Source organism: Helianthus annuus, chromosome 4, assembly GCF_002127325.2.
Source record: "Helianthus annuus cultivar XRQ/B chromosome 4, HanXRQr2.0-SUNRISE, whole genome shotgun sequence".
In the NCBI taxonomy this organism is placed as follows: domain Eukaryota; kingdom Viridiplantae; phylum Streptophyta; class Magnoliopsida; order Asterales; family Asteraceae; genus Helianthus; species Helianthus annuus.
In genome coordinates this window covers 98,087,011-98,106,447 of record NC_035436.2, presented here as the reverse complement: position 1 = coordinate 98,106,447, position 19,437 = coordinate 98,087,011, and the positions used below count along the sequence as shown (strand labels likewise).

Genomic DNA, 19,437 nt, shown 5'->3' with positions numbered 1-19,437 from the left:
TATAGTACTACGTTGCTAAAGCAGGTAGATAGCACTCCACGTGTAAACATAATAAACAGCAATCATTTAGACAAGTAATACATGCAAGTAGGTTAGCGTTCAAATAGTTTGTGTTGTTTGTGAATTTGATAGATTACGTATGTAACACCCAAAAGTGCTGAAAGCAAAAAGGGATCGAGTATACTCACAGTGGTTGGTTGTGGATTGAAGGGAGCACTGAGAATAGGTTAGCCTGAATAGTTCGATAACACAACGATGAGTAACGCGGAAAAAGTAAACAATGTACTTGGATCGAGTAGGCCATTCGATCGGATAGCAGTTCGATCGAGTGGGCTGTTCGATTGGTTTGATAGTCCGTTCGAACATCCATTCGATCGGCCGGCTGGCTCGATCGGCTGGTTCCTTCAAGTGGATTGTTTCTTCCTTTGATGAGAAGAATGTGTTTGTGTATGATGGTTTGTACTACCTTTCAAGTTGGCCGATCGAACAGCTGTTCGATCGGTTAGCCCAACCGATCGGCTAGTACTTCATTGTTTTCAAATATGTCACTCGATCGGCTGGCATGCTCGATCGGGTGACATTCCAATGTTTCGAAAAGTCTAAGTGCTGTGAAATGTAGTATCTCATGATTCGAGCAGTAATGTTTACAATCGAGTGGCTCGATCGATCGAACAGTACCTCGTCAATACTACACTTTTGTGAGTTTGTGGGACTAAGTGCTAGTCGATCGGTTAGCCTAGTCGATCGGCTGGCATAGTCGTTCGGTTGGGCTGTTCGATCGAACAGCCTAGCCGTTCGGCCAGCTTCTCGATTCGGTTAACCTTTCACTTAACACTTGGTTATTCCCGTTAATTGTTGATGTTTTAGAGATATTTTGACTACGAGTTGAACCACAAAACTGAAGTCCCCACTTAGCCTACTGACTCGAGCAGGAATCACCCAAGCTCGGCCAGAGGCGGTTTGGAACTTAAGTTTAACGTTTAACCCGGAATCGGTATATCTCTCGGTAGAACCCGAATCTTGAACCATGTGTTTGTTTAGATTGATTTGTAAATCGGTTCAAGTCTCGTTTTCACCTTTTTGAGTGTAAGAGAGTTGAAAGATAGATGAAAACCCGTCTTTCAATCCTTTTCCACCGTGAAATGTTAAGATCTTTGGAAGATTTTAGGTTATTTATGTGGAAATCGGTTAGATCTAAGTTATTCATGGTGGAATGATGTCAAAACTTAGTGTTCTTGAAGAACACATGATGACATCACCCAAGAACACCTAGATCTTGGTGATTTCATGGATGAAATTCAGATTTTGAAAGATAGAAAGATGGAGAATCGATTAATGAACAAAAACGTACAAGGATTAGGACGAAATACTTACCGGTTTGAGAGAAATCTGAGATTTAGTGAGAAGAAGAGGCTGGTCGGTCAGAGCTTTTCCAAAAGTGGAAAGCTTGACAAGGACAACCCTATTTATAGGCTTCCAAAAGAGGAAAGGGTCAGCTGATCGAACAGCATCCCTGATCGAGCAGCTGTCCGATCGAACAGCCTGTTCGATCGGCTAGCCTGTTCGATCAGGTTGCCCTGTTCGATCGGCTTGCCTAGTTTTGAGTGTTTCGCGACGATTTTTGATATTTCGACTTCGATGAACGATGATTTGAGAATGATAGAATTCCTAATCAAATTACTTTTAGTCCCAACTACTATATCTAACATACAAGCATCCTTACAACCATTTCGGGTTCGATTTCCATTGAGTTTGATTCACCTTTGAGTCTTGATTGATTTGATTGATTTACCGCACACTTTAACATAAAAGTAAACATGCACAAGTAACACATAAGGCACACACACACGTATAAAAGCATTAAAATCCCCACACTTGAGTTCGATGATTGATTTGATTAGCTTGATTATTGATTGACTAGCTTTATTGCATTGTTACTTCCTATCATTCACAGTCGGTCGTCGATTCACAGTTCGATTATCGGTCGATTAGTTTGATTATACAACACTTACTCCAAATAATATGAAAATTAAAATGAAACTAAAATGAAATTAATCTTTAATTCCAATAACAGTCAACACTTGACTTTGATTTTGACTTTTGGAAAACACGGGGTGTTACAGTCTCCCCTCCTTTAGGGAATTTCGTCCCGAAATTAGGCCGAGAACCGTACATCACCGTGTGATTTTACCAATTTGATGCTTCAGATCTATCTGAACAGCTGCGGGTACTTGGCCTTCATGTCACTTTCGAGTTCCCAAGTGAACTCCGCGCCTCGTTTGCCTTCCCATCGTACTTTTACAATAGGAATGCGAGAGCGTCTGAGTTGCTTGGTCTGTCGGTCCATGATCTCGACAGGCTTTTCCACGAAGTGTAGCGTCTCATTGACCTGAAGATCGTCGAGTGGTATTATTGCGTCGTGGTCGGCTACGCATTTTCGAAGGTTTGAAATATGGAAAGTCGGGTGGACATTGCTGAGTTCCTCCGGTAATTCGAGTTTGTAGGCAACTTTACCGATCCTTTCCAGAATCTTAAAAGGTCCAACAAATCGAGGCGCAAGTTTCCCTCTTTTGCCGAATCGGACTACTCCCTTCCAAGGTGATACCTTTAGGAGCACGTAGTCGCCAACTGCAAATTCGCGGGGCCTGCGTCGTTTATCGGCGTACATCTTTTGTCTATCCCGGGCCTTTACCAAGTTTTCCCTTATCTGGTGGATCTTGTCAGTCGTTTCTTGCAGAATCTCGGGCCCAGTCAATTGTGAATGACCGACCTCGTGCCATACAATAGGCGAGCGACATCTCCTACCATACAAGGCTTCGAAAGGTGCCATTTCGATGCTGGAGTGATAGCTATTATTGTACGAAAATTCGACCAACGGTAGGTGTTTGCTCCAACTACCACCAAAATCGATAACACACGCACGGAGCATGTCTTCAATAGTACGAATCGTTCTTTCAGTCTGCCCGTCGGTTTGCGGGTGGAATGCGGTACTCAAATTCAGCGTCGTACCAAGAGCTGCTTGAAAAGTTTCCCACAATCTCGATGTAAACCGAGCATCGCGATCCGAAATGATGTCTCGAGGCGTACCATGATTCTTAATGATCTCGTCGGTGTAGATTTGGGCTAGCTTGGCCACCTTATAGTCTTCTCGTATTGGCAGAAAGTGGGCTGATTTGGTTAGACGGTCGACTATAACCCAAATACTGTCGTGACCTGATGGCGTGGTCGGAAGCTTAGTTATGAAATCCATAGCTATGCTTTCCCACTTCCATACGGGTATCGGCGGTTGTTCGAGTAAGCCTGAAGGTCTTTGGTGTTCAGCCTTGACTCTTGCACAAGTTAAACAGCTACCAACATATAGAGCAATATCCCTTTTCATCCCAGGCCACCAGTACTTGTAGCGAAGATCCTGGTACATTTTTTCCGCACCGGGATGGATGGAATATCGGGATTTGTGGGCTTCGTTCATGATAATCTTTCGCAAATCTGTCCTCCTCGGAACCCAGATTCGGTCCAGATAATAGAATATCCCGTTGGCTTTGCTCACGAGCTGAGTTCCATCGTGATAGATTCGTTCCTTCTTCAACGTACGCTCGTTAAAGCAAGCATGTTGTGCTTCGCGGATGAGAGCTTCGAGGTTATACTGAGCCTGGATGTTTCGAACACCTATCACGTAATTCTTTCTGCTGAGGGCGTCTGCAACTACATTCGCCTTGCCTGGGTGATAACGGATCTCACAGTCGTAATCGTTGAGAAGTTCTACCCATCGGCGTTGACGCATATTGAGTTCTCTCTGGTTAAAGATATGTTGTAGGCTCTTGTGATCTGTGAAGATCGTGCACTTTGTACCATACAGGTAGTGTCGCCAAATCTTTAAGGCAAAGACAACTGCGCCTAGCTCGAGGTCATGGGTTGTATAGTTCTTCTCGTGGATTTTGAGCTGTCGAGATGCGTAAGCTATAACCTTGTCTCGTTGCATGAGAACACAGCCAAGTCCAAGGTTTGAAGCATCACAATAGACAACGAAGTCATCGCTTCCGTCCGGCAGTGTAAGAACTGGTGCATGGCACAGCATGTGTTTGAGGGTTTGGAAAGCAGTCTCCTGCGCGGTTCCCCACACAAAAGGCTTGTCTTTATGAGTAAGGGAGGTAAGCGGTACAGCAATCTTTGAGAATCCTTCGATGAACCGTCGGTAGTAACCAGCTAATCCGAGAAAAGAGCGAACTTCTGACGGATTCTTTGGCGTAACCCATCCCTTGACTGCCTCAATCTTTGCAGGATCAACGTGTATACCCTGACTATTCACAATGTGACCGAGAAATTGAACCTCCTCCAACCAGAACTCACACTTGGAGAATTTGGCGTAGAGTTGGTTTCCCTGAAGCAACTCGAGAACCAATCGCAAATGCTGCGCATGTTCGGCCCTCGATCTGGAATAAATCAGGACATCGTCGATAAATACAATGACGAAACGGTCTAAGAACGGTTTACACACGCGATTCATCAGATCCATGAAGACCGCGGGTGCGTTGGTCAAACCAAATGGCATGACAACAAATTCGTAGTGGCCGTATCGGGTTCGAAAAGCGGTTTTGGGTATGTCTTCCTCTTGAATCCGCAACTGGTGGTAGCCTGAACGTAGATCAATCTTGGAGAAACACTGAGCACCTTGTAGTTGGTCAAACAGATCATCGATTCTTGGTAAGGGGTATCGGTTCTTGATGGTCAGCTTGTTCAATTCCCGGTAATCGATGCACATTCGGAACGACCCGTCCTTCTTTTTGACGAAAAGGACTGGTGCGCCCCAAGGAGAAGTGCTCGGGCGAATGAAGCCTTTTTCAAGTAACTCTTGGAGTTGGTTTGAGAGTTCTCGCATCTCAGATGGAGCGAGTCGATACGGAGCTTTGGCCACTGGGTTGGCTCCTGGAATAAGGTCGATTCGAAAGTCGATATCACGACTTGGAGGTAATCCAGGAAGATCATCAGGGAACACCTGAGGAAATTCTCGGACAACGGGAACATCCTTGACTTCAACTTTCTTTTTCTTGTCCGTCTCTGCTACAACAATGTTGGCCAAAAAGGCTCGATATTCCTTGCGGAGATATTTGCGAGCTTGAAGACAGGACATGAGCTTGAGATCTTTTGCAGTAGTTTCACCATAAACACATAGAATATCACCACTAGCTAGCACAAAACGAATCATCTTATCGGAACACACAACTTCAGCACGGTTTTCACGAAGAAAATCCATGCCTACTATGACATCGAAACTTCCGAGCTGCATTGGAATGAGATTAATCGGAAATATATGATTGTTGAGCTCGAGAGTACAATCACGGAGCACAGAATTGACAGTAATGGCTCTTCCGGTAGCGACTTCTACTTCGAAGGGTGACGAAAGATAAGAGCGCTTACGTCTAAGAAGCTTCTCAAATTCAAATGACACAAAGCAGTTATCGGCTCCAGTATCAAACAAACATGATGCATATATACCATTCACAAGGAACGTACCATTGACCACGTTGTTATCAGCTTGAGCCTGACGTGCATTGATGTTGAAGGTTCTGGCGTGAGCTGCTTGCTGTTGAGGCTGCTGTTGTTGAGCTTCTTGCTTGACTACCCTGTTCGGGCACCGGTTTGCAAAGTGGTTAGGGTCACCACATGCAAAGCAGGTCCGAACATTGGTTGTTGGGGCCTGAGCGGCTTGTTGAGCTTGAGGAGCAGGGAGTAGAGCTTGGTTGGCAGTGACTTGGGCTTGAGCTTGACGGGGACCATAGCGGCAACTCGCAGTGAAATGCCCGTAAACGTTGCAGTGGGCACAGAATCGGCAGGCCACACCCACCGGGTGATGATAGGAACATGTAGCACAGAGTGGGTGGGGGCCGGTGTACGCACGCTTCGCTGGCGGCGCATTGATCACTGGCGCTGAACGCTGTGGCTGTTGCTGCTGGGCTGGTACAGACTGTAGTGGAGCAGCAGTGGTTGCGGCAGCGCAACTTTTGTTCTTCTTTCTTCTTCTCGAAGACTTGGAGGCTTGAGTGGTGGTGCTGTCGGTTGATGCGGCGGTGACTTGATGCAGGGGCTTGACTTGCTTATCCCAGAAACCAGCCTTCACCCGCTTGTCATTAATCTCAGCGGCGAGCAGGTAGGTCTCTTCAATCGTTGCGGGCTTTGAAGCTAGGACAAAATCCGCTACACAGTCAGGAAGAGCGCGGATGTATTTTTTGATGGTCATGTCGGGAGTCTTGACCTGGTCTGGACAGATGATGCTTAACTGCTTGAAGCGAGCAGTGAGACCGGCGTTGTCACCCTTGTCTTGTTTAATACCCCAGAATTCATCCTCCAACTTATGACGCTCATGGGAGGGACAGTATTCTTCGATCATGATTTCCTTCAGCTTCTTCCATGACAGAGCATAGGCTGCGTCGTTTCCGCGCTTGTTTCTTTCAGCAGTCCACCAGTCCAAAGCACGGGACTGGAAGACGCCAGTAGCATTGAGAGTCCGGAGATTATCTGGGCATCCACTTTGACGAAAGGTGACTTCTATCGAGTCAAACCAGTGAAACATAGCCGTTGGACCATCCTCGCCGGTGAACTCTTTTGGCCCACATGCCTTAAATTGCTTGAAGCTAAAAGCAGTCTTGCTGGATTCTTTCGGAGCATCAGCTTGTGACATCTCAGATGATTTGCTGGCATTCTCATAAACCTCACTCACGGCCTTCGCCACGGTCTTAGAGATGATAGCAGCCAGACGTCGATCTCTTTTCTCCTGGCGGGTAAGACGCGAGCGTGATCTAGGTTGTCCAGATGACGACATGGTCTGCAATAGACATCGTCACAGGCTCAACACAACGAATTCGAGTCTCACACGTTCTTAGATCTCTAAAGCTTAGAATCACGTCGCATCTCTCGTCACGTAACACATATAATCACATAAGCACATAATCATAGAGGCACATAAGCACAGAAGCAATTAGGGCACATAAGCACAGAAGCAATTAGGGCACATAAGCACAGAAGCAATTAGAGCACCTAAGCAAGTAAGCAAATAGAGCACTTAATTTCCTAAACACGTACGAAATTTTATCACAGAGGTAGTCAGAAAACAGAAACCTATAACCACAAGTCGAGTGCCGTTCGTTTTGCGTATCGGATAGCACCATATTGTATCGTCTATCTTAGTCGTATAGCGTAGCATAGCACACTGGTTTCGTTTAGATCACATCAATAGGGATTTGAATCGAGATAGAATAGCAACAAAGGTCACGCAGATCGATAACAAATGGAGCAATCAACAAATCTTAAAACACGTAAACAGGTAAATCACATAAAATCAACAAAGCAACACTCAAAATCGGAAAATGGATTGTCTGCGGCTACTAGACTTTGACTAACCATGGCAATTTAACTATTCGCAGTTGACTTGTCGTCACTTTCGACTCTAGGGGACATGTTTCTGCCTCGATTCTTGGGCATTACGCATGCGTATCCTAGGCCATACTCGTGAGTTCAGGTCGTTGGAGTCCGTCAATTGCCTTGGCGAGATAAAATAAAGTTGGAATAACTGCCAAGGTTAGGGTTTCACCCCTAGCTCAGCAATTTCTTCCTTGTTTTAAGAAAATTTAGAGGAAAGTTTTCATCAAATTACGGGTTTCAGCCCTAATTTGGTATAATTCTCCCCCGTTTGTTGATAGAAATTTGCACAAAATAATTGGCAAAAATTTGTAATTTAGGCAGGAATTTGCGGGTTTCACTCCTAATCCCGTCCAAATTACAAAATTTGGCTCGGAGTTCGGATGTAATGATAGAATAGAAGGAAACAACATAAGATAAGCACATAAACTTGGTCTCTTGGTTCCTAACTATAGTCTAGGTCTCTAAGACAGCGATCCGGACTAGATCGTGTCTAACCTAATTCCCTATAGTTATGGCTCTGATACCAATCTGTCACACCCCAACCGATGGCGGAATCATCGGGGCGCGGCACTGAGCGAAACAGATTGTTCAGAAGTTTCCACAACAACTATCATACAATTCAGTTATATAACACGTCCCATACCGTGTCCCAAATAATAACAAGTTATCATAGAAATCAACTAAACAATATGGGAACTGTTCCGACAACTCAAATTCTTAGTTATTACAGACCGAATTAAATATTGTCTCAAGACTTCTAGACAGCTAACGGTAGACCTTACTGACAACAGGTGCCAGTACAAGATCTATCGACAACTATGGCCCTGGAGCAGGTACATGGACACTGTCCTAAGGTTACAGGCTCCTAGGAGCTTATTATTGCTTCGCTTCCCTAGCAAGCTAGTAGCTTAAACACCTGTCAAATACGTTAAAATAAAAGTCAATACATATAATGTAAAGGTGAGTACACAAGTTTGATATAGCATATAGAGTCCGAATAGTTTACGCATAACCAAGCACGTACACAAGGGAAAACGATGCATGTAAATTATCGACATGGGACCATCGATACCAACGACTGCGGGTTGACTGTCCGAGACAGTTCGCAATACATGATTACCACCGTAATCCATGCAAGAAATTGTCCTTAGCAACCCCCGTGTGAACGGGTGCTGAGTCCAAACTATAGTACTACGTTGCTAAAGCAGGTAGATAGCACTCCACGTGTAAAAATAATAATCAGCAATCATTTAGACAAGTAATACATGCAAGTAGGTTAGCGTTCAAATAGTTTGTGTTGTTTGTGAATTTGATAGATTACGTATGTAACACCCAAAAGTGCTGAAAGCAAAAAGGGATCGAGTATACTCACAGTGGTTGGTTGTGGATTGAAGGGAGCACTGAGAATAGGTTAGCCTGAATAGTTCGATAACACAACGATGAGTAACGCGGAAAAAGTAAACAATGTACTTGGATCGAGTAGGCCATTCGATCGGATAGCAGTTCGATCGAGTGGGCTGTTCGATTGGTTTGATAGTCCGTTCGAACATCCATTCGATCGGCCGGCTGGCTCGATCGGCTGGTTCCTTCAAGTGGATTGTTTCTTCCTTTGATGAGAAGAATGTGTTTGTGTATGATGGTTTGTACTACCTTTCAAGTTGGCCGATCGAACAGCTGTTCGATCGGTTAGCCCAACCGATCGGCTAGTACTTCATTGTTTTCAAATATGTCACTCGATCGGCTGGCATGCTCGATCGGGTGACATTCCAATGTTTCGAAAAGTCTAAGTGCTGTGAAATGTAGTATCTCATGATTCGAGCAGTAATGTTTACAATCGAGTGGCTCGATCGATCGAACAGTACCTCGTCAATACTACACTTTTGTGAGTTTGTGGGACTAAGTGCTAGTCGATCGGTTAGCCTAGTCGATCGGCTGGCATAGTCGTTCGGTTGGGCTGTTCGATCGAACAGCCTAGCCGTTCGGCCAGCTTCTCGATTCGGTTAACCTTTCACTTAACACTTGGTTATTCCCGTTAATTGTTGATGTTTTAGAGATATTTTGACTACGAGTTGAACCACAAAACTGAAGTCCCCACTTAGCCTACTGACTCGAGCAGGAATCACCCAAGCTCGGCCAGAGGCGGTTTGGAACTTAAGTTTAACGTTTAACCCGGAATCGGTATATCTCTCGGTAGAACCCGAATCTTGAACCATGTGTTTGTTTAGATTGATTTGTAAATCGGTTCAAGTCTCGTTTTCACCTTTTTGAGTGTAAGAGAGTTGAAAGATAGATGAAAACCCGTCTTTCAATCCTTTTCCACCGTGAAATGTTAAGATCTTTGGAAGATTTTAGGTTATTTATGTGGAAATCGGTTAGATCTAAGTTATTCATGGTGGAATGATGTCAAAACTTAGTGTTCTTGAAGAACACATGATGACATCACCCAAGAACACCTAGATCTTGGTGATTTCATGGATGAAATTCAGATTTTGAAAGATAGAAAGATGGAGAATCGATTAATGAACAAAAACGTACAAGGATTAGGACGAAATACTTACCGGTTTGAGAGAAATCTGAGATTTAGTGAGAAGAAGAGGCTGGTCGGTCAGAGCTTTTCCAAAAGTGGAAAGCTTGACAAGGACAGCCCTATTTATAGGCTTCCAAAAGAGGAAAGGGTCAGCTGATCGAACAGCATCCCTGATCGAGCAGCTGTCCGATCGAACAGCCTGTTCGATCGGCTAGCCTGTTCGATCAGGTTGCCCTGTTCGATCGGCTTGCCTAGTTTTGAGTGTTTCGCGACGATTTTTGATATTTCGACTTCGATGAACGATGATTTGAGAATGATAGAATTCCTAATCAAATTACTTTTAGTCCCAACTACTATATCTAACATACAAGCATCCTTACAACCATTTCGGGTTCGATTTCCATTGAGTTTGATTCACCTTTGAGTCTTGATTGATTTGATTGATTTACCGCACACTTTAACATAAAAGTAAACATGCACAAGTAACACATAAGGCACACACACACACGTATAAAAGCATTAAAATCCCCACACTTGAGTTCGATGATTGATTTGATTAGCTTGATTATTGATTGACTAGCTTTATTGCATTGTTACTTCCTATCATTCACAGTCGGTCGTCGATTCACAGTTCGATTATCGGTCGATTAGTTTGATTATACAACACTTACTCCAAATAATATGAAAATTAAAATGAAACTAAAATGAAATTAATCTTTAATTCCAATAACAGTCAACACTTGACTTTGATTTTGACTTTTGGAAAACACGGGGTGTTACATTGTGTGTCGTGAACCGGAAATTGGCAGGTTTGTATTGAAAAAACAACAAAAAAAAAACGTTTTTTAAGCATCAACGACGACAGGGAATAGTGACGATTGCGACGACAGGATAACAGCGACGATTTATATCATAATATTAAAAGACGGTGTTTTATATCATTATATCAAAAGACGGTGTTCATCAAGTATATCAAATTGAACACCAAAAGACGGTGTTCATCAAGTTTAAGCCGGTGTTCAAATTGAACACCGTCTAATAAGACTTGATTTTAAACCGGTGTAGTTTAAGACGGTGTTGAAAACACCGTCTTAAAACCCAGTCTAAAGCACTGTTTTGTAGTAGTGGAACATGAATAGTAACTTTATTTTTATAATAATATATAACTTTTTTATATTTTATTATTTAATATTTATATAGATTTTAGTTATTTTATTCTACTGTTTTTAAAATCATAATCTGTTTCTCATTTATTTTTTAGTTTATTAATTATTTTTTCTTTTTTTTTCTATCATATTTCCTGTATCGGGTAATTTGATATTTCTTTAATAACTTACTTTCGTTAATTTATTTTCAAAAACTGAAGTACTTTGTTGTATTTAATTTTATTTCCTCGACATTCCAGTATAAATTTTATTAAAATGAAGTTATGTTAAAAATAGAGTATTTCCTTGTATATATTAATTTAGACTGACGATAAATAGCAACTAAATATTTATTTATATTATAACTTTTTTTCTTTTAAGTTTTATTCTAGGATACAATATTTTATAATTTTTTTATTTTCTATTATATCTTTTATTTCAGAGTAAATTATGTTTTTGGCCCCTGTGGTTATATCATTTTTACTATATTAACAAAAAATAAGAACTTTTAACATATCTGCCCTCATGATATCTATAAATAACCATTTTGGCCCATGAGTCTAGAGATCATGGGGGCCAAAATGGTTAGTTATAGAGACTATGGGGACCAAAATGGTTAGACTTAGGGGCTAAAATGGTTAGTTATAGAGTCCATTGGGGCAGATATGTTAAAAATTCTTATTTTGGACTAATATAGTAAAAGTGATATAACCATAGGGATTAAAACGTAATTTACTCTTTCGGTTATTATATTCAAACAGATTTGGTAATAATGATATGGAGGGTTTTATTATTTTACCTTTAAAATATCACTTATTATGTCACTTGAAATTATGCTTTGATTAAATTATTGTTCCTTGCTTCAACTTGACCTTATAAATTCGTCTTTTGTTTATGCCATTAGAAATTGATGTTTTCTACAAAAGATTGTTCTTGAATCAATTTTCATTTGGCTTATATAATGATCCACCATTATATATATAATAACACACAATTTTATATATGGTTATGCACAATTGTTTGGACAATACATAAATCTTTTTTTTTTAATATTAGTTTTATAAATATATAAAATAATGAAATAAGAGAGATGCTAAATTTTAAGATAGGACAAGTTAAAAAAAACATATTTCCGTTTTACTTCTTGTGGTTTGGTTATTTTAATGGTTTTGTCCCAACACTTTAAAAAGTTTCATTTTCTTCCCTGATCTTTTCAACTTATCAACATTTCACTCCACACCTCAAACAATGTCCAATTCCTTAGTTAAAACTTGGTCACGTGCCCCTCACATGAGGGGCATTTCAGTCTTTTCCTAACCTAACTTGTAAGAAAAAATAACTCTCATTTTTTTATCACCCTACTCTCTCTTCCTTCTCTTCCACTACTCTCTACCCTTCTCTACATTCTCTCTAGAACCACCACAATTGACTACCACCATTGACCACCACCAACCACCACCAAAACCCTAACTCGCCCACTTTCCTAGAAAAAATAATAACCTTAGTAGCCCCAAATTCCACAGCCCCAAATTCCACAACCCCAAATCTGAACCCCTACCAGCTTTTACAACCACCACCACGTGCACCCACAATCAAAATCATAACCACTGCCACATGCAAGATTGTAACCATGTGCACCCATAATCACCACCACCACTAGCTCTCCCCCTTCGCCGCATATCTGACTTTTGAACTTCCGATCGGACCTTGACTTATCACCATCATTTCCAGATCTGTCTTACCCATAGCTGTTGCTTTTTGGCTTGAACCCTAAGCAGATCTGGGGTTCAAATCTATGAGTGTTTAGAAGCAATGGTAGAGGATTCACCAACGAAGAGCACCGTGCACCCGTAACTTCGGGTGGCGAGACAAGGTTTTTAAACTGCAACCTCCTTCCTCCTCTGGTTTCCTTGATGAGGTGATCTGGTGAAATTGAAGGGAATGGGTGGCTGGTCGTGGTGGTGGTTTGTAGAGAGAGAGAAGGGGAGTGAGAGAAACACGTGGGTTGAGGGTGGTGTCTGATGGTGGGGGTTGTTGTTGTTCCAATAGGTAGATACAAAGATACAAGGATGGAAGGTGGTTTTTGTTTTTTCAGATGCAAAAGGTCTGTAGTCTGCGCAGTGGTGAAGCTTGAAATTTTTTATCGGGTGGTCGAAAACGTATATACCCAAAAATTTCTATAGAACCGGGGGGGTCGAAAACATATATACTCAAAAATTTCTATACGAAAACTATATATATAACACTACTGGCCGAAAAGTTGGGGGGTCGGGCGCCCCTCCCGGCCCCTTCAAAGCATCGCCCTTGAGTCTGCGGACCACATCTGCAAAAGTCTGCATGAGAAGAAATGGACCATATGTCTGCGGAATGTAATAAAAAGAGTGTTTGATTATCTCACCTCTTTACCCCACATCTGTAAACTTTTTTCCCCTTCTCTTCTCCCAAACCCCTTTCTCTTGAACATTTCAGATATGCAAACCACCCACTCAAACCCACCATTAACATGATCGAAGAGGCACAGCAGACCCCCACCTAACCAGCATACACCCCTTCCCAACTACCCTGAACGCACACGCACAAAAGAAAAAAAAAAAGAAAGAAAGCAATCAAAATCCTCCGGCAGATCAGTCGTCGGAAGAATCAAAGCTTTTCCGGCATTGTCGGGAAACCGGAGACGAGATCTCAATCCGAGATGCTTCCGGAACTCTGATGATGTCATATCGGAGAACTGAGTGGCGCCATGGACGGCTGTTGGATCTAGCTTCTGGTGACGCTTTGCAAGGCGCATGTTAGCCTTGAATACGGAAACCGGTTCTCCGGTGAACTCAACGGCTGATCTTCGTCGTCGGTTACTTGGCAGATGATGACGTCATCTCTGAAACCGGCTAAATCACCATCACCGTCGCCGGAGACGAAAGAGGAAACTGTGAGTAGAGAAATCACGAAGAGAAGAACAAATCGGTGATCCATAACTCGATTAATCGGAACTTCGCCGGAGGAATTTTTGTCGGTGACGTGAAGAGCGTTGGATGTTTAAACTGAGGGTGAGAGGAATGAGAACGTTGGGTGGAGGTAGGTCTATGTTTTGAGATTGTTTTGAGATTAGGATGAGAGGGGTGGAGAGAGGGTTGGAAGAGGTTGGAAGAGGTGGGAAGACATTGGACCATGTCTGCGTGGGGAAGAGGACGCGCAGAGGTTTGAAGACATTTTTTAATGAAATGTCTTCTAAAAAACAAAAGGTCTGCAGAGCTAAATGTCTATGCGTGGCTGTACGGCGTAGACATAAGAGGTCAGAAGAGGTTTTTCTGAAAAAATAAACACCCCGTAGTGAATATTTTATCTTATATCTTTATAAATATATACACATAAAAATAATAATAATAATAATAATAATAATAATAATAATAATAATAATAATAATAATAATAAGAAGAAGAAGGGAGGATGGGAAAAGTCTTAAATGCCCCTCATGTGAGGGCACATGATCAGGATTTAACAATGGAAATGGATGTTGTTTGAGGCGGGGAGCGAAATGATGATAAGTTGAAAAAGATCAGGGAGGAAAATGACACTTTTAAACTATTGGGGCAAAACTATTAAAATGACCAAACGAGAGGGAGTAAGACGGAAGTTAACTAAAAAAACTCCTTTGGCATATTTAGGGATACTTGTTTATATATGTTTAGCACAGATTTGTTCAGGATGGCCATATTTTCGTGATTGTATTGTACCTATATAGGTTGTTCAATGCTAATGAAAGAGGACATGCTGTGAATTACCTTTCTACATGGTATCAGCCTCCTTCTGATCCTAAAAAACCCTAATTACCGCCCCTCTGTATATCTTCCTGTTCCTTCCTCTGTCTTTGACATTCATCTTTCAATAACCTAAAACCCTAAATCGCCGCCCCTCTGCGAATCCTTCTGATCATTCCTCTGTCTCCAACATTCAACCTTCAATCACCCATGGACTCTAAACTTCACCCTGCTCTAACGGTTGGCAACATCAAACACCTCATCCCCTTAACCCTCGAACTTGAAACAGCACACTACACTAGCTGGTCAGCTTTATTTCAGAACCACTGTCGGGCTTACCAGGTTTACGATCACCTTAAGCCAAAGTCCGCCCTCACAGCCTCCTCTTCTGGTGACAAAACTGATGCTAGTAAAACCGACACCGGCAAACCAAGTGCAGCAATCTCTGATGCTGATGCACTTTGGATTCGTTTGGATGCTATAGTCCTCCAATGGATCTATGGCACCATCTCCACAGACCTCCTGCACACCATTCTCGCGCCCGGTCAAACCGCTTATGATGCTTGGACACTGCTTGCAAATCTATTCCGTGATAACAAGAATGCCAGGGCTGTTCAACTCCAGCAAGAATTCTCCAATATTCGCCTAGAATCTTTCCCCTCCATGGCTGCCTACTGTCAACAAATCAAACTTCTTTCTGACCAACTTACCGGTGTCGACGCTCCTGTTGATAATCACCGGTTGGTACTTCAGCTATTGAGCGGATTGACCGAACAATATGAGAGCATCTCTACCATACTTCAACACCGTGAACCACTACCAGATTTTAATGAGTGCAGGTCTCGCCTCACCATGTAAGAAACTAAGAAGAAAGCTCAAGCGACCCGAGCATCTCAATCAGCCGCCACGGCTCTTGCCGCCACAGTCCAACAGCAGCCCGATCACACCGCCAATCAACAATAAACTGACAGGACCCGTGGTCGGGGTCGTGGTCGTGGCAGGGGTCGCGGACGCAACAACGGTGGACGAGGAGGACGGGGATATGGTAATCAAGTTCAACATCCGTACATTGTCTTCCCCAACTCTTGGACTTCAAATCAGTGGAACACCCTTCTCAATAACAGCCCACAACCATGGCAGCAACAGCTTACCAACCCACCGTGCCCCTATCCATCCACCCCACGGCCCAACAATGTTTCTACAGGCATTCTCGGCCCAAGGCCCGATCAAGCTTATGCCACCACTCACACTCCCACTGACATTCAGCAAGCACTTTATTCAATGTCTCTCAATCAGCCTGACCCATTAGACTACATGGACACGGGTGCCACGGGGCATATGGGCAACCAACAAGGTATCTTCTCTCCGTCTACTTTTAATACTTGCACTAACAAACATATAATCGTTGGTAATGGCATGACCATTCCCGTTGTTGGACAAGGTAATCGTACGCTGCCACCACCCTACCCTCCCCTAAAACTTAACAATATCCTTTACTCTCCGCACCTAATTAAAAATCTTATCTCTGTTCGTAAACTTACCAACGATAACTTGATTTCAATTGAATTTGATCCGTTTGGTTTTCTTATGAAGGACCTCAAGACCAAGGCCCCTATCCTACGATGCAATAGCTCGGGCGATCTTTATTCGTTGTTTCCACCCATTTCTTCAGCCACTTCATCAACTTTCACCTTTGCTGCTATATCTCAAGATCGTTGGCATCAACGCCTTGGGCACCCGGGCAACTCTTTATTGCATTCGTTAAAACTGTCGTCATTTATTAATTATGATAAACCAAATAAGACACTGTGTCAATCGTGTGTTTTTGGCAAAAGTGTAAAACTTCCGTTTCATAATTCTTGCAATAAGACATTTTTACCCTTTGATATTATTCATAGTGATTTGTGGACCTCGCCGGTTCTTAGTATCGGCGGGCATCGTTATTATCTATTGTTTCTTGACGATCGTACCGATTTTTTGTGGACATATCCCATTTGCCAAAAGTCTCAAGTGTTTGCAATTTTTTCTCAGTTTTACAATTATATATATACATAATTTGAAAGAAAAATCAAACAGTTTCAATGTGACAATGGAAAGGAATACGCAAACAACATTTTTCAAAATTTTTGTCATCAAAATGGCATGCTTTACCGCTTCTTGTGCCCTTACACGTCTTCCCAAAATGGCAAAGCAGAAAGAAAAATTTGGACGATTAATAACATGATCCGTACCCTCCTTGCCCAATCTTCCCTTCCCACCAACTTTTGGCACCATGCTCTCGAAGTCGCCACCTACTTGCTTAATATTATCCTTAACAAGAATCATCAGTTTTACTCACCCACCACTCTCCTTTACAATTGCAACCCCACCTATGAACACCTTCGCGTATTTGGTTGTTTGTGTTATCCAATTCTACCCTCTACCACCATACACAAACTTGCTAACCGCTCCCAGCCATGCGTATTTCTTGGATATCCTCCCAACCATCGTGGGTACAAGTGTCTCGATCTAACACCCATAAAATCTTTCTATCTCGTCATGTTCACTTCGAAGAAACCATCTTTCCTTTCAAGTCTCAATCCACCATCACCCCCAACACATATGACTTCCTTAATCCCTCCCTACACCCACTCCTATGGAACCACGTCGGTCATTCCACTCAATCACACACGGCTCAACCAATCACACCTAGCCCAACGTCCCCTACATCTAGCCCACATCAACTTTCCACTCCTCCTTCGGCCCAAAGCAACCCCATCCCCGGCCCAAACCAACTCTCATCACCACCTGCTAGCCTAACCCTCCCCACCACAGCATCTCCATCCTCGTCTCATCCCTCCAACACCCAAACCTCCACTCTTTTTTCGGCCGAAAACAACCCCATCACCCCTCTCCCTACTCCGCCCCAAATCTCCTCCTCACTCCCACCCACCTCATCACCACCACCACCACCACCACCGACACAACAACCCATACGTACCATGTGCACTCGCGCCATGGACGGTATAACCAAACCAAAACAACTTTTCAACTTAAACTCCACCACCCTTGTACCGCTACCCAAGACTCCACAAGCTGCCTTGTCCACACCCGAATGGTTCAATGCAATGCACAATGAGTTTAGTGCACTTATTAAAAATGAGACCTGGGAGTTGGTGCCACGTCAGCCGAATATGCACATCATTCGTAGTATGTGGCTTTTTAAGCACAAGTTTAGATCTGATGGGAGTCTTGAGCGTTACAAAGCTCGTTTGGTATGTGATGGTAGGGGTCAACAAGTTGGTATAGATTGTGGTGAAACCTTCAGCCCGGTTGTTAAACCGGCTACTATTCGCCTCATTTTATCCCTAGCTCTCTCTCAGTCATAGCCTATACATCAGTTAGATGTGACTAATGCATTTCTCCATGGCAATTTGGACGAAACTGTTTATATGTATCAACCCATGGGGTTTAGACATCGCAATTACCCCGACTACGTTTGTCGTCTCAAGAAATCCATGTATGGTTTAAAACAAGCTCCACGGGCGTGGTACCAGCGCTTTACTGATTTCATACTGTTACAGGGATTCACGCAGAGCAAATCTGATAATTCTCTGTTCAAATACCGACATGGCTCCCATACAGCATACTTATTAATTTATGTTGATGATATTATTCTAACAACTTCATCTGATGATTTGCGCAAACGGCTAATGTCTACTCTCGCAGGCGAATTTGCAATGAAAGATTTGGGCCCCTTGACTTATTTTCTGGGTATTTCGGTTACACGCACAGGTGATCGGATGTTCTTATCTCAGCAATCATATGCTAAGGATATCATTCACCGGGTCGCCATGGACTCGTGCAAACCCGTGTCCACCCCAGTTGATACTAATTCAAAGTTAAGTAACTCTTCTGGTCCGTTGTATGATGACCCGACCACCTATCGTAGTTTGGCAGGCGCCTTACAATATCTAACTTTCACTAGACCTGACATCACTTATTTGGTTCAGCAGATTTGTATGCATATGCACTCTCCGACTGTGGAACATTGGAACGCCCTTAAACGTATTATCTGGTACTTACAGGGCACCTCCGACTACGGTATTCATCTAAGTCCAGCGTCTACTTTGTCTTTGCTCGCTTACACTGATGCCGACTGGGCTGGATGCCCCGACACTCGTCGCTCGACGTCAAGTTACTGTGTCTACCTGGGAGATAACCTCATTTCTTGGTCCTCAAAACGCCAGTCTACGATTTCTCGGTCCAGCGCAAAAGCTGAATACCGAGAAGTCGCCAATGTTGTGGCCGAGATCTGTTGGCTACGGAATCTTCTTCTGGAACTCCATCGCCCCCTTTCGCGAGTAACTCTTGTTTACTACGACAATGTGAGTGCGATCTACCTATCTGGCAATCCTGTTCAACATCAACGCACTAAGCACATTGAATTGGATATTCACTTTGTTCGCGAGCAAGTTCAACGCGGTTGTGTTCGGGTCCTTCATGTCCCATCCCGTTATCAAATTGCAGATATTTTCACTAAAGGCCTTCCACGGGTTCTTTTTGACGATTTTCGCTCCAGCCTAAGCGTTCGTCCTCCTCCTGCTTAGACTGC

At 42.9% G+C, this 19,437-nt stretch overlaps 3 protein-coding genes across 3 annotated transcripts; all 3 read left to right on the top strand.

Annotated features, from left to right (window-relative positions):
* Positions 1 to 15,053: 15,053 nt before the first annotated feature.
* Positions 15,054 to 15,701, top strand: LOC110901567. The gene has a single exon (XM_022148384.1). It carries the CDS (start codon positions 15,054 to 15,056, stop codon positions 15,699 to 15,701), a length of 648 nt encoding a protein of 215 aa, XP_022004076.1.
* A 2,138-nt stretch (positions 15,702 to 17,839) lies between these two features.
* On the top strand, positions 17,840 to 18,211 carry LOC110901568 (uncharacterized mitochondrial protein AtMg00820-like). The gene has a single exon (XM_022148385.1). It carries the CDS (start codon positions 17,840 to 17,842, stop codon positions 18,209 to 18,211), a length of 372 nt encoding a protein of 123 aa, XP_022004077.1.
* A 75-nt stretch (positions 18,212 to 18,286) lies between these two features.
* On the top strand, positions 18,287 to 19,432 carry LOC110901569 (uncharacterized mitochondrial protein AtMg00810-like). The gene has a single exon (XM_022148386.1). The coding sequence runs from the start codon at positions 18,287 to 18,289 to the stop codon at positions 19,430 to 19,432; it is 1,146 nt and encodes a 381-aa protein (XP_022004078.1).
* The last annotated feature ends 5 nt before the right edge of the window (positions 19,433 to 19,437 follow it).